Below are 13,154 nucleotides of genomic sequence, written 5' to 3'. Positions count from 1 at the left end.
AATGTGATTACATCTGATTCACCCATTACAATTTAAATTAAACTTTAATTTCCTTTCTTTATACCTTTCCACGTTATTTTTTTTTCTCTACCCCATTTACTCTATTTCTAAGGTTGAAATTTTTTTTCCCTCCCCAGGATCGTGGGTACTTTGAAGAACTTATCACCATGCTGGAAGCAGCCCTGGGCCTGGAGCGTGCACATATGGGCATGTTCACAGAGCTAGCAATTCTGTATTCCAAATTCAAGCCACAAAAAATGAGGGAGCACTTGGAACTGTTCTGGTCGAGAGTCAATATTCCTAAGGTAATATGTGATACTGTGTAGATGTATCGGTAGCCATGAGTGACCGCCAACAGGTTGAATTTATAACACTTGTCAGTAGATACTATTAAAATGTATGGCTAAATTATCTGAAAATGCTTGTGTGTTATTCTGTAGGTGCTGAGAGCGGCTGAACAAGCTCATCTATGGGCAGAGTTGGTGTTCCTTTACGATAAATACGAAGAATACGATAATGCCATTATCACGATGATGAGCCACCCCACAGATGCATGGAAAGAAGGGCAATTTAAAGACATCATAACAAAGGTAAATGATATGGTTTATAACGTTGTCTGAAACGGGTTCTTCTATTGTGTATATATCACATTTGACAACTACCTAGTTCTAGATGTGAACAGGTGACCTCATGCATAGCAAGCAGTTATTTTTCTCTTATCACACATCATACCTTGTCTAAATCTGCATCTCTAGTTTTGTTACACATAGAAGTTTACATCTATTATTCGTTAAGGGACTCTACAATACACTGCACTCTACACTAAATCATAGAATTGAACAAAAACTGCATCTTGGCTTGCTTCCAATGCGTCTGTGCGATTGAAAATAATCTTGGCAAGCAACTTCACATATTCACCGTTTTCAATGTTTTTTCCCCGTTATAGGTGGCCAATGTTGAGCTGTATTACAGAGCAATCCAATTTTATTTGGAGTTCAAGCCACTGTTGTTGAACGATCTCCTAATGGTATTGTCTCCAAGGCTAGACCATACCCGTGCAGTCAACTACTTCAGCAAGGTAACTAATAGTACTGCGTATTTCCAATCCTCCAACACAAGCAGCCTTTTCTAAAGCACTCTTACTAAATAGATTTTACAGTCTGAATAATGTGTTTCATGCCTGCAAGACAATGACTAACATACTACTTTTTCTTCCGGTGTAGGTGAAGCAGCTACCACTGGTCAAACCCTATCTGCGTTCTGTTCAGAATCATAACAATAAGTCTGTCAACGAGGCTCTAAACAACCTATTCATTACTGAAGAAGATTACCAGGTACCTCTTGCGCAAGAGTTATAAGACATGTTGTGGAATTATTATTATTATTATTTATTTTTTTACTAGTAAAGGGGTTCTGTTGAAAACGGTTGACTTGTTCTGTTTTTACAGGCGCTTCGCACATCAATAGATGCGTACGACAACTTTGATAATATTTCTCTGGCTCAACGCTTGGAGAAACACGAGCTGATTGAGTTTCGGCGAATTGCTGCTTACCTCTTCAAAGGCAATAACCGCTGGAAACAGAGTGTGGAGCTCTGCAAGAAGGACAGACTTTACAAGGTACTTGACATTTATTTAGGTTATAATTTAGCCAAGGTCATATTGGGGGGGGGGTGGACCTTTAAGAGGAAAGATTAACTGTGTAAGTTGTGTTTAATGTTCTGTTTTGTGCATAACTTCAGTTCTTTGTGCCATACACCACCCTAGACAAAACGGAAACCAAAAACTTTCATCTCAAGTTGGCAAACCATAAATTACACAAAATTATCAAAAAAACAAAACAGCTGCCGGCTACAGGACTTCAGTTTTGAGAAGCATGATTGGCACGGGTGTAACTTGATGTATAAAACTTTGATATATTTACTGGTATAATATTACTCTTAGTTCTAATCTAGAAATTGAAGAGCGACAAAAGGTGGTGCCTGTGCATGTAGCTTTGAGTTGAAACCATCTGCGTGTCTTTTAAGCACCGTCTGAACTTCATTAAACCGTTCCTCAAAGCCCCCTTTTTTCCATAGAAACAGTGTTGCTGTATTGTCATATATATTAAAAAATATGTATAACATTTGAACCTTTACCTGTCAATGGTTGATGACTGGTGCTACATTTATGCATGTATAGTGACGCAGAATGTTTCTGTCTCAGGATGCTATGCAGTATGCCTCCGAATCCAAAGATACAGAGCTGGCCGAGGAACTTCTACAATGGTTTTTGTTGGAAGATAAAAAAGAATGCTTTGCCGCTTGTCTCTTCACATGCTATGACCTGCTGAGGCCAGATGTGGTGATGGAAACTGCTTGGAGGCACAACATTATGGATTTTGCCATGCCCTACTTCATCCAGGTCATGAGGGAGTACTTAAGCAAGGTAAGAAAATAAAAAAAGAACTGGTCATTTCTTTCAACTGGTACTTCTGTTTGAGACATCACATATCGGATCTCTGCGTCAGTACTTGAGATAATGTATGTGCCATCTCCAGTTCCAATTAATGGCAGCGACCTTAAAACGTTGTTTTGTGTTTATCTCACTGAAAGGGCAGAAACTTAAGTCTTGAAACAAACGCCATGTCTGTCCCTGCTCACGGCCTGCATCAAGTTGTTTACCCTGGAAGTGTTCATTGTAAATCTGGCACAGTCATCTTTTTTTAACCCTTGTTTTCTGTACCAGAAATGTCTGATTTAAGCCATACACATTCTGTACGTTTTAAGAAATAGTTAATTCCCTAACCAATTGCTTATATGACATTGCGGGGGGGGGGGGGGACCTAATTCAGAAATTAGATAAGCACTCTTGATATTAAACAGTACATTTTTGGTGAAATGTTTGCTTTGCTATACCTGTAATCTAATTTTGGCTTTCTAGATAATTTCCACATCATTTATGCATTAGCAGTAAACCTCGATACCCACCGCCTTTTCTAAATATTAAATGGTCAGCAATTTGCGTAACTTTGTTAATCTTTTTACGCCACCAAACAGTAGTGTGTCATTTGCAAACAGTACACACCCTACATGATTCATTCAACGCTATTATAAATCTGTTCTATTTCCATAAACAACATTAAAGTCACCCACAGTGGAATAGTGTGATGACGGTGGATCTGTTCTTTTTTGCCTTTATCCATGTTTGGGGTTTTTTGTTTTGTTTTTTTGCACTAGTGCTGTCGCCTATCTTGGTATCCAGTGCATTAATATTTCTGTACAATACAAAACATACAGTTTAGATGTAGGGTTAACTCATTAATTGTGTGCAGGTTTTTACTGTACTATTAGAACAACGTCTTTTCTGCTCATATTCTGCATTTAGTTCCACTGGCTGTTGAAAATGTTAAACTGTCATAGCAAATCTACATTTCTTTGGGAGTAAAATTGTTTTCTTCCTGCCCCTTCATGTAATAACTTCATATAATGATTTCGATGTAGGCTATATGCATTAAGTCCTTCATAACTTTTTATTCTAAAGATACACAACAGTGTTCTGTAGTCTAAAGCTAAATATGGTGACTGTATTCCCATTACTATACACACTAGTGTTGGATAGTTATGCCTTTTCGGACTAAGTCTGTCGCAGTCTATAAATGTCATCTCCCATCGGTCCTGTAGGATAACCCTCATTAAACACCAGCAGTCATCACACACATTCTCTGTCCCTACACAGTCATTGGATTACTTTTGTTTAATATTCCACACATTTTTTTTAAGGTATTGTTATTGTACCCGGGTACCTTCACAGTGCAATTTGTGCAACACTGTCAGGTTGTGCGTGACCAGGGCTTGTTGAAGATTGAAACCAGGCTTGTGCATCTTGTTCTCCCCCCCCCCCCATCATCATGTATATTTTGATTTTATATCTTTCCTAACTGCTTTTTTTTTCCTTTTGCTTATTCTTTCTTTTTATGCTCAATGTAAAATTTGATTTTCTAAGCTGCACCCTCTGAATTCCTTTTCAGGTTGATGCAATAAAGGAAAAGGTGAAAGTTGATTCTTGTTTTCCATCTTTAAACCTGGAAGACTAAGTCTAAAGAATCTGCATGAGTTTTCCACTCTTCCTTTTTTTTTACACTTTCACTTACTGCTGCTTTCCTCTTTTCCAAACTCACTAAGAGCCTCTGCGGGCATTCTAAACAGCACTAAAATAGTTACAATTAGGACATTGTATAGTAGTTGTGTTGCTAATGTGAACTAATAAAGTTACTAAACGTTGGTTCACAGTCCGTAATGTCAGTTTGGAGGCTACAATCAAAAGGATGGACAGAATATAGAAAGTTTAAAATACTACATGAGTTTATTTCCTTAAGAAGCCACCTTCACAGTTCAGGGCATCTGTTACCGAGGACACCTGTGGTGAAGGTTCCACTGTTTTCACCTAGCCTACCCCTTAGAAAAAGTAATCTTATCTGCACTATTAGCACAATAGAAATCCCCATGGGCTCAACCTAGACCCATTCATTGCACAATCTGGAACCTCAATCACTGATGTCTAGAAATACATGTGTGTATGAAGAAAGGAACGCCACAAGCCAGTTAGCCAGGGCTACTGGAAGTTTTAGTACTTTTTGTGCTATGATTTCCCAGGCTATATTCTGTTCCTGGTTCCAAAGATCCAGTTTGCTGTTTCATTCTCTCGGTCAGAAACATGTTAAGCATGATCGTTTTTGAGCCGCACTGACACATCTCTTGAACGTGTCCATCCTTCAGATTCGATCTCTTGTTTGAATGCGTTACGGAACTGTGATCCACACTCCATTCTGTTTTACTAATCAACTGACAGACAAAATTATAGAACGGAAGTGGACATTCTGGTGCCCACCTCCTGTGGTGTCAATGCTGTTTGCTTTCTTTTTAGGTTATCAATAAGAGTGAATCTTTCCGTCCATGTTTAAATTCAGCAGTGAAAGATCCTTTAAGTGTGACACCTACAATGTTTCTTCATATTGTTTTTATATGGGAATTGGAACAGTTGACAAACACTAAATAAATAGTGATAGGTTTTATTTTTAATAACACAAAATAAACTAAAGCAGGTAATGAAGGTATAGTAGTGAGTTATGGTGTGTCTAAAGCAGCCGTTGCAAGTGCATCATCACAGCCTGAAAGTACTTTCCTCTTGGCTAAGTTAGGAGTCTGTATGGCTAAATCCTACATTCAGATTTTACACCTCGCTTCAGTTCTGCTCTGTTTTATTTTATTTTTTTATTCCTAAATTCAGGTTATTACACAAAACACATCAAATGCATGTTTTATAGAAAATAGCAGTGGAAAAGCCTATTCATTTTTTACACTCATACTAACTATGTCGTCTGGAGATCAGCGCTGTGGGTTTTGTTTTCTGTGAAGGAAAAGTGTCGCTTAGTAATTACTACTGAATAAAAAGAAATTGAGCTGTCTTACATTGCAACTTTAATCTACTTAACTGAAATCTGTAAAGCCATAGAAAGCAGTTGAAGTACAATTAAAAGGTTTTTGTGGTAGACACTTAAAGACTTAAGACTCTTAATGGGTTTTTTTTTAACCCTTTCCCTGCTGGTGTTCTTGTGCTGCGTCTTCCCTTGAAGACCGCAGTTTTATTTAAATATTTTAATTCCATGCCCATGATTCGCTTCAAAGCGGTCACGTGCACGGAATTGAGGGGGAGTGGCTGCTACGGAGCATTTCCAGCGTCCATTATCGATGACGTACCGGGTACGTCCCCGGTCTGTGGGTGACACCCAACCAGGAAGTACCAGGTACGTCACCGGTATGGAAGGGGTTAATCAACTTGTGTAAAAAAAAAAAAAAACTATTAAAAAAAAAAATATTCATGTATTCAGTTTGTTTGATCCATTTTATTGATGAAGATGAACTTTTGGTACAGCAGCAAACGTCTTGTATATTTTTAAAATGTTACATGCAAGTTACTATTTTCTACATTTTTTTATTTTTTTTTTATGTCGTGCCCTCTGCTATGCATGCCAAAATATAAGCTCGCATGCGTTTGTGGTTCTTGCTTGGCCTGTTTTTTTTTTCTTCAATTTAAATGGACTCGTGTGAAGAATATGTTAACCAACATAAAAAAAATTTATGAAAAATTGCTTTGCCCACATTTGGAGCAGGAACCTTCATGAACATTGTTTAGGTGGGGTCTTCCAGGCCTTCACATTGGGAAACACAGTTGTAATATAGAGAGTGTAGTCTGCCTATACCTCTTCATCGCAAAACCTACAAGAGAAAGATGGCAACCGAGGCTTTAGCAAGATAGTAAATGTGTCTCTGAGGTGTTTTTCTGTAGCCGCTGGTATAGGTTGCGTTCAAGCAATACAGCCGAGCGGGTCTATGGCAGGATTTGGGGCCCAAGGCATCTCTTCAGAAGATGAGGCTATGAAATGAGGTCAGGGAATCATTTATAAAAACTAAATTGCATGTGTATGCTTTTAATAAATTAAAAATAGTTTTGGTTTTTTTAATCACTCTCTAGTTTTTGTGGCTGAAATTAGTTGTATTTTATAGTATATGTAATTGACTTGGAAGCCATCTGCGAGGCTGTTTTCTATATTCCTTTCTTAAATTAGCTGTTGGAAGGATCTAAAGGATTGGTTTACAATGTTGGTGCTTGGGCTGTTTGTGTAATATGTATAGCATTATTTTTTTCTTTTGGTTTCTAATATATGTTCTTCTGTCTGTTGGAATTTTTTTGGCATTTTTGGAGTGTTTTTCCCTGAAGTATAAAGCCTGCCTTTGTGTGTTATATGAAATTCTGTACCACTTTATAGATTTTTTTTTTATTATTAAGAATACAGTTGCCACAAAATAAAACTGATCGTATGAATCAAGTGTTTTCTATTTTAATGGATAGAAATATTTAATATTTGGCACACGTTTAGCATTGTATACAAATGAAGTGTTTAGCACAAAGTAGAAAATTTCATTTGCACAACTCACCAGTAGCACTGCTTTAAATTACAAATATTAGCTCAGAGTTTTTAGCAAACGTTTCTCAAATGTACCGTATTTGCTCTGAAAAATACCCCTCGTCTTATAGTGCCTCTGAGTCCCTGGTGTGCAGCCGGGGCAGCGGAAGGAGGTGTGGCTAGTAGCGGGGGTTGTCTGCGTCCATCGCGCAGACCTTCCCCGGCTGTCAGAGATCAGAGGTCCCGCACCAGTGCGGGGAATTCTCGCTGACAGTCGGGGAAGGTCTGCGCGATGGACGCAGACAACCCCCGCTGCTAGCCACACCTCCTTCCGGCTGCAGCGTTAGTTCTCTACTCGAATCGCGTAGAGCTCTACACGCTGCCCCGGCTACATGACAGGGGAGTCAGAAGCACTGGTAAGGGGTGCAGGGGAGTGTTAAATGGGGGGCATAAGGCATTTCTGGAGGCAGAGTGTTCTATGAAATGCCTTTTAACCCCCTTAATGCCACTCTGCCTCCAGAAATGCCTTTTTAACTCTCTATATGCCACTCTGCCTCCAGAAATGCCTTTTAACCCTCTATATGCCACTCTGCCTCCTGAAATGCCTTAAACCTCCCTATATGCCACTCTGCCCCATAATATGCCTTTTAACCCCCTTAATTCCAGAGTGGCATATAGGGGTATAAGGAATTTCTGGAGGCAGAGTGGTACATAGGGGTGAAAAGGCATATCATGGGGCACAGTGGCATATAGGGTTAAAAGGCATATCATGGGGCACAGTGGCATTTAGAGGGTTAAAAGGCATATCATGGGGCACAGTGGCATTTAGAGGGTTAAAAGGCATATCATGGGGCACAGTGGCATATAGGCAGTAGCGACTCTAGAAACAATATATAGGGGGGGGCACACAAGATACCACAGTCAAACTGGGGGGGCATTAATAATTTCCACCATTAAATCATACCACTGAACACACACACACCCACACACACACACCCCCACACACACCCAAAAGTAATGTGCTATGGAATGATACTTTTGTTATTGGACAATACAATACTTGATCATTCAACATGGGAAGCCTGAAGCCACAATTTAGTACGACTAATCCTTGAAATCCTTTAAACACAATACCTTAACTTTTCCACTAAATGATTTCAGGGCCTAATATTAGACCCTGCTGCCGATAGCAGGTATAGTTCAACACATTGGCACACAAACCCAGCTTTGCATGTATAGATAAATTGAAATTCACTTGTGATCTCAGCACTGAAGGTATATATCAAATAAACAGAATCAAACATACAAATCCTGTATTTGCAGGTATACAATAATAATATATGAAATGTAGCATTGCAGGTATAGATCAAATCAATACATGGAAACAGCATTGCAGGTATTAATCTACTGAACAAGACATACAAACCCTGTATTTGCAGGTATACATAAATAATGTATGGAAACATAGCATAGGAGATATGGATCTACAGAAGAACACACAAACCAAGCTTTGCAGGTACAGATCAATTGGAATTCCCATAAAAACACGGCATTAAAGGTATATTTAAAACCCCCTAAATTACAGGGATAGATCACAGGTTGCACACCCCAACCACGCTGCCCACATAGAACCTGGCCAGCACCCAGATAACACACATAAGATTTGCCATCTTTGTCCCATATACACCCTGCCTGTGCCATCCTGTTCCCCAAGGCTCAAACATCCTGCTAGTGCCATCTTTGCCCTTCCACAATTATACATCTATGATACACACAATCACATTTACTCATGCTCTCCCTCATTCAGACAAATCATCCACATATTAACTCATGCTCTCCCTCATTCAGACAATTCATCCATTTTAAGAAACTACACCCCTTGGAGCTTCAAATGAGGGGCTACATGTATTTCTAGGACAAAAGTTGAGTGCACAAATAATGATGGAATATGTCGCTTTGGCTTGAAAATGTTTTTTCTAACCATAACGTCATGTTCATTTGTGTCTTGCGCACTCCAGGTTTGTACTAGAAACACATGCAGCCCCTCATTTGATGCGCCAAGGGATGTCGTTTTTGCAAATGTGTACTTTGTGCCATAATTTAACTTCCTACGTGAGCAGTAATGCCACGTCAAGGCTTCAACCCTAATTACTGATCATTCACACGCCTTTCATATCTCCATTCACTCACAGAAGCACACGCCATTCTTTCCATACATTTACTCACAGTAGCACACACCATTCTTTCCCCTTACAATCCCAAAGAAATGATGGTAAAGGGAGAAAAAAAAAATCACTTTTACAGCAAGGCGCTCCAGGGATGATATGGTTACTCAGGTACCGCACAGGCTAAATTCCAGTTCATCAGGATTTCAAAAATTGCCTCCCTCTACCGTTGGCTAAATTTAACCCAATGATCAAAGGGATCATAGACTTAAAAATTAGTATCGGCCATTTTTAAAAAGGGAATGTGACTTTTTATAGCTATATGATCGCTGTGGTAACATTGGCTACCACAGTGATCATTTAGCTAGAATACTTAAACTTTTTTTTTAAAGTTAAACTACTTTATGTTTAAATAATTTAATTTGATCTTTTTTTATCTGCCTTAAGAGACCCCCAAATAATTTTTTTTACATTTTTTTTTTTAACTTTTTTTATATTTTACAATCTATATACCGTTGGAAAGGTGAGGCGATTACCTTTCCAATGGTATATGTTGGGGATATGTAGCTGCTTAGATGCCTGAGATACAGGCATCTAAGCAGCATGCCCCCATACCTCTTTAACTGACAATTGTCAGTTGTTAATAAAGTTGCGCGGTGATGTCATCGCGCAGATCGGGTGGCCCCGGTGATGCCCTTCAGTGTGAGGGGCAGATCGCCGGGGTAGGTGGTGATGGAGGTCCACAGACCTCCATCAAGGTAAGATAGTGCTAGTGACGGCATGGTGCCGTCGTTAGCACCTGACTGGGACTGCTAGCGACGGCACCATGCGTCGTTAGCAGTCAAGGACTGTCTTGGGTGGTTACAAATTCGGCGGGGGGGGGGCAAGGAATAACCTAGGGGGGGCAATTGCCCCCCTGTAGCGACGGCATTGCATATAGGGGGTATAAGGCATTTCTGGGGCAGATGTGCATAACTGGGGGGCAGGTTGGAAAATAGAAGGAAATAAAACCAAAATATTTTTCTCAATCATATCTTTTATTAAAAAAAATAGTTTACATGAATTAACATTTACTGGTAAAACTTTTTTCCTATAGGGTCGTCTTATATTCAGGTCCCCCCCCCCCCCCCCCTTAATATTCAGATTTGGGGGGGTCGTCTTATAATCAGGGTCGTCTTATAATCAAACAAATACGGTATATTAAACAGTCAAAGGTTTAAAGGACAGTCAATTTCTATACCACAAGGCTTACATTTTCTGAATGTTTAAAAAAAAAAACTTAACATTGAGAAAAATCTGTTCATAAACCTTAAGGCTTTTCCATGTTTTTCATCAATATATAGTGTTTTATATCGGTTGGCTGCTGTTAATTTTGAACTGTTTCCTGTTCTTTCTCTCACACCTCCCCCACCCATCCCAGGTTGATAAATTAGATGCGTCAGAATCCCTAAGGAAAGAAGAGGAGCAAGCTACAGAGACACAGCCCATCGTTTATGGTAATATCGCCTTCTTATCCATATACCAGAGTTCTTAAGTTAAATTCCCTTACACTAGGTTAACTCTTCTGTACATAACTCTCCAGTAGAATTAGAGGTTAATGGATAACTTAATGTGGAGCTCTCATGGGTGCTCCAATTCTTACTATATGCTTGTATACATGTTAGTCTATGCACAGCGCATATATAGCAGAGGCATTATTAAATGCTCATCATAAATTGGCCAGACAAGCCAGAACACTTGCTTTTCCCACGGTCTTGTAGTGCTACCACCGCTGTAAGGGATTCTGCATAGGCATATGCAAATAACGTTAACAATGATCACTACCACCCCTATATCAACTTTATACATGGATCCCTTTAGGGCAGATATCTAGTACTGTGCAACAGTTTAAGGTAAGTGGGCAATAATGTAAAGTAAGAATGCTTTCAAAAATAGAAATATTTATATCTAATAAAATGCAAAGTGAGTAAACAAAAGAAAAATCCAATATTGTTTGACCACCTTTTGCCTTAAAAACAGTATCAGTTCTTCTAGGTATACTTGCACAAAGTCAGAGATTTTGTAAGCACATAGTTAACCCCTTCAAGACCGGGACGTACCTGGTACTTCCGGGTCAAAGGTCACCGGCAGACCGGGACGTACCAGGTACGTCATCGATGAACGCTGGGATCGCGAGGGGCGGCTGCTACTGACCGCTGGGTGTCCCCAGCGATCCGTAGCAGCCAGTCCCCCTCAATTCCGTGCACGTGATCGCTTTGCAGCGAATCACGAGCACGGAATTTAAATATTTTTAAAAAAAAAACTGCGGTCTTCAAGTGAAGACCCAGTTTTCCAACGCCGGTGCGGAAGGGGTTAATCGTATGATTAAACAATTATACCAAACACGTGCTTATGATCATCAATTTAATATGTAGGTTGAAACACAATCATTAACTGAAACAGAAACAGCTGTGTAGAAGGAATAAAACTGAGTAAGGAACACCCGAACTCACTAATAAGTTGAGAATGCTGAAGACAGTTTAATGTCAAAACTCATACACAATGGCAAGACTAAGCACAGCAACAAGACACAAGGTAGTTATACTATATTCGCCAGGTCTCTCCCAGGCAGAAATTTTAAGACAGACAGGGGTTCTAGATGTTCTGTCCAAGCTCTTTTGAAGAAGCACAAAGAAACAGGCAATGTTGAAGACCATACACAGTGGTCGGTGAAGGTGAGACACATCATGCTTCCCTCCTGCAATCAGAGGATGTCCAGCAGTGCCACCAGCTCAGCATTGGCAGAAAACGGTGAGACCCTGGTACATCCATCTACTGTCTGGAGAAGTCTGGTCAGAGGTTTTCTTCATGGAAGACTTGTGTCCAAAAAAGCCATACCTCCGATGTGGAAACAAGGTAAAGTGACTGAACTCTTCACAAAAACACAGGACCTGCGTGTAGGAAAATGACAGCAGGTGCTCTGGACTGATGAGTCAAAATTGGTGAGCCATATGATTGACCCCAAATTTATTCAGCAGCATGACCAAGACCCCTGGGATTACATGAAAAGAGAGAGAAAAGCAATTGGGCTGCCTAAATCCACAGAAGAATTGTGGTTTGTTCTCCAAGATGTTTGGAACAACAGAGTTCCTTTTAAAAAGGAAAAGAAAACTGCAAATGCACTAAGAGGAATTGATGCTGTTTGAATGCAAAGGGTGGTCACACCAAATATTGATTTGATTTAGCTTTTTATTCTGTTCACTCACTTGGCATACAGCATTTTATCTCACCTGCATTTAGCTTTTTAACATTGCTTATTTTTCCTGATGTAAAGGATAAGACCTTTATCAGTACTTACATTCAGGATAATTTAATGTTATCCATGTTTAAATGTCCTCATTGTATTAGCCTCTATCACTTCTAATGGGAAGCTGTTCCATTTATGAACTACCTTTCCAGTATAATAATCTTCATTATTTTACATCTTATCCTCTGATCATCCAGTCTTAGACTATAGGCTATTGTTTATTCTCTGAAACATAATATACGTTAGTTATTCTAATGTTACTTTATGGTTTGTATATCCCATAGTTCTTTAATAAGCCTTACTGGATATGTGAAAAAATGAACTGAATTCTCCCCATACTTTTTCACCTGCTGTAGCTTAACCTGTTTCACCATTCACTTTAGGCCAACCACAGCTGATGTTGACTGCAGGACCCAGCGTTGCAGTACCTCCTCAAGCTCCGTATGGCTATGGCTATGCTGCCCCTGCCTACGGGCAGCCCCAACCTGGTTTTGGATATACCATGTAATACAAAAGAGCTACAACCTCTGAACCTGGGCTATTTTTCTTATTGAAACTCCACCGTCCCTCTTCTGCCTCTCAATCCATAACAGGGGAAAGCTGCAGAGTTCTGCTGCACGTTCTCAAACCCTTTGTTTCATGAAGGACAATTTTTTTTTTCTATGGCATATTTGGATCACACTTCCATTAATTCTTTTGTTTTCACATTCCATATTCTCTAGAATGAAACTGTTTATTTCGATGAGAATTGTTTTTTG

At 39.5% G+C, this 13,154-nt stretch overlaps 1 protein-coding gene across 1 annotated transcript in view; it reads left to right on the top strand.

The window, feature by feature from the left end:
* Positions 1-12,904, top strand: part of LOC149274311 (clathrin heavy chain 1-like) — a 49,890-nt gene extending 36,986 nt beyond the window's left edge. The window contains exons 25-33 of the mRNA XM_089505639.1: positions 138-305; positions 441-590; positions 947-1,078; positions 1,224-1,334; positions 1,449-1,619; positions 2,205-2,426; positions 4,009-4,029; positions 10,531-10,606; positions 12,780-12,904. Of these exons, the coding sequence (XP_089361765.1) occupies positions 138-305; positions 441-590; positions 947-1,078; positions 1,224-1,334; positions 1,449-1,619; positions 2,205-2,426; positions 4,009-4,029; positions 10,531-10,606; positions 12,780-12,904 (1,176 nt within the window). The remainder of the gene's footprint in view (positions 1-137; positions 306-440; positions 591-946; positions 1,079-1,223; positions 1,335-1,448; positions 1,620-2,204; positions 2,427-4,008; positions 4,030-10,530; positions 10,607-12,779) is intronic.
* Positions 12,905-13,154: the final 250 nt, after the last annotated feature.

The sequence above is a fragment of the Sceloporus occidentalis genome, unplaced genomic scaffold (genome assembly GCF_023333645.1).
Source record: "Sceloporus occidentalis isolate IW3139 unplaced genomic scaffold, rSceOcc1.0.p SCAF_336, whole genome shotgun sequence".
Lineage (NCBI taxonomy): Eukaryota > Metazoa > Chordata > Lepidosauria > Squamata > Phrynosomatidae > Sceloporus > Sceloporus occidentalis.
Note: the sequence above shows the minus strand (reverse complement) of the source record. Positions and strands in the feature narration are given on the sequence as shown.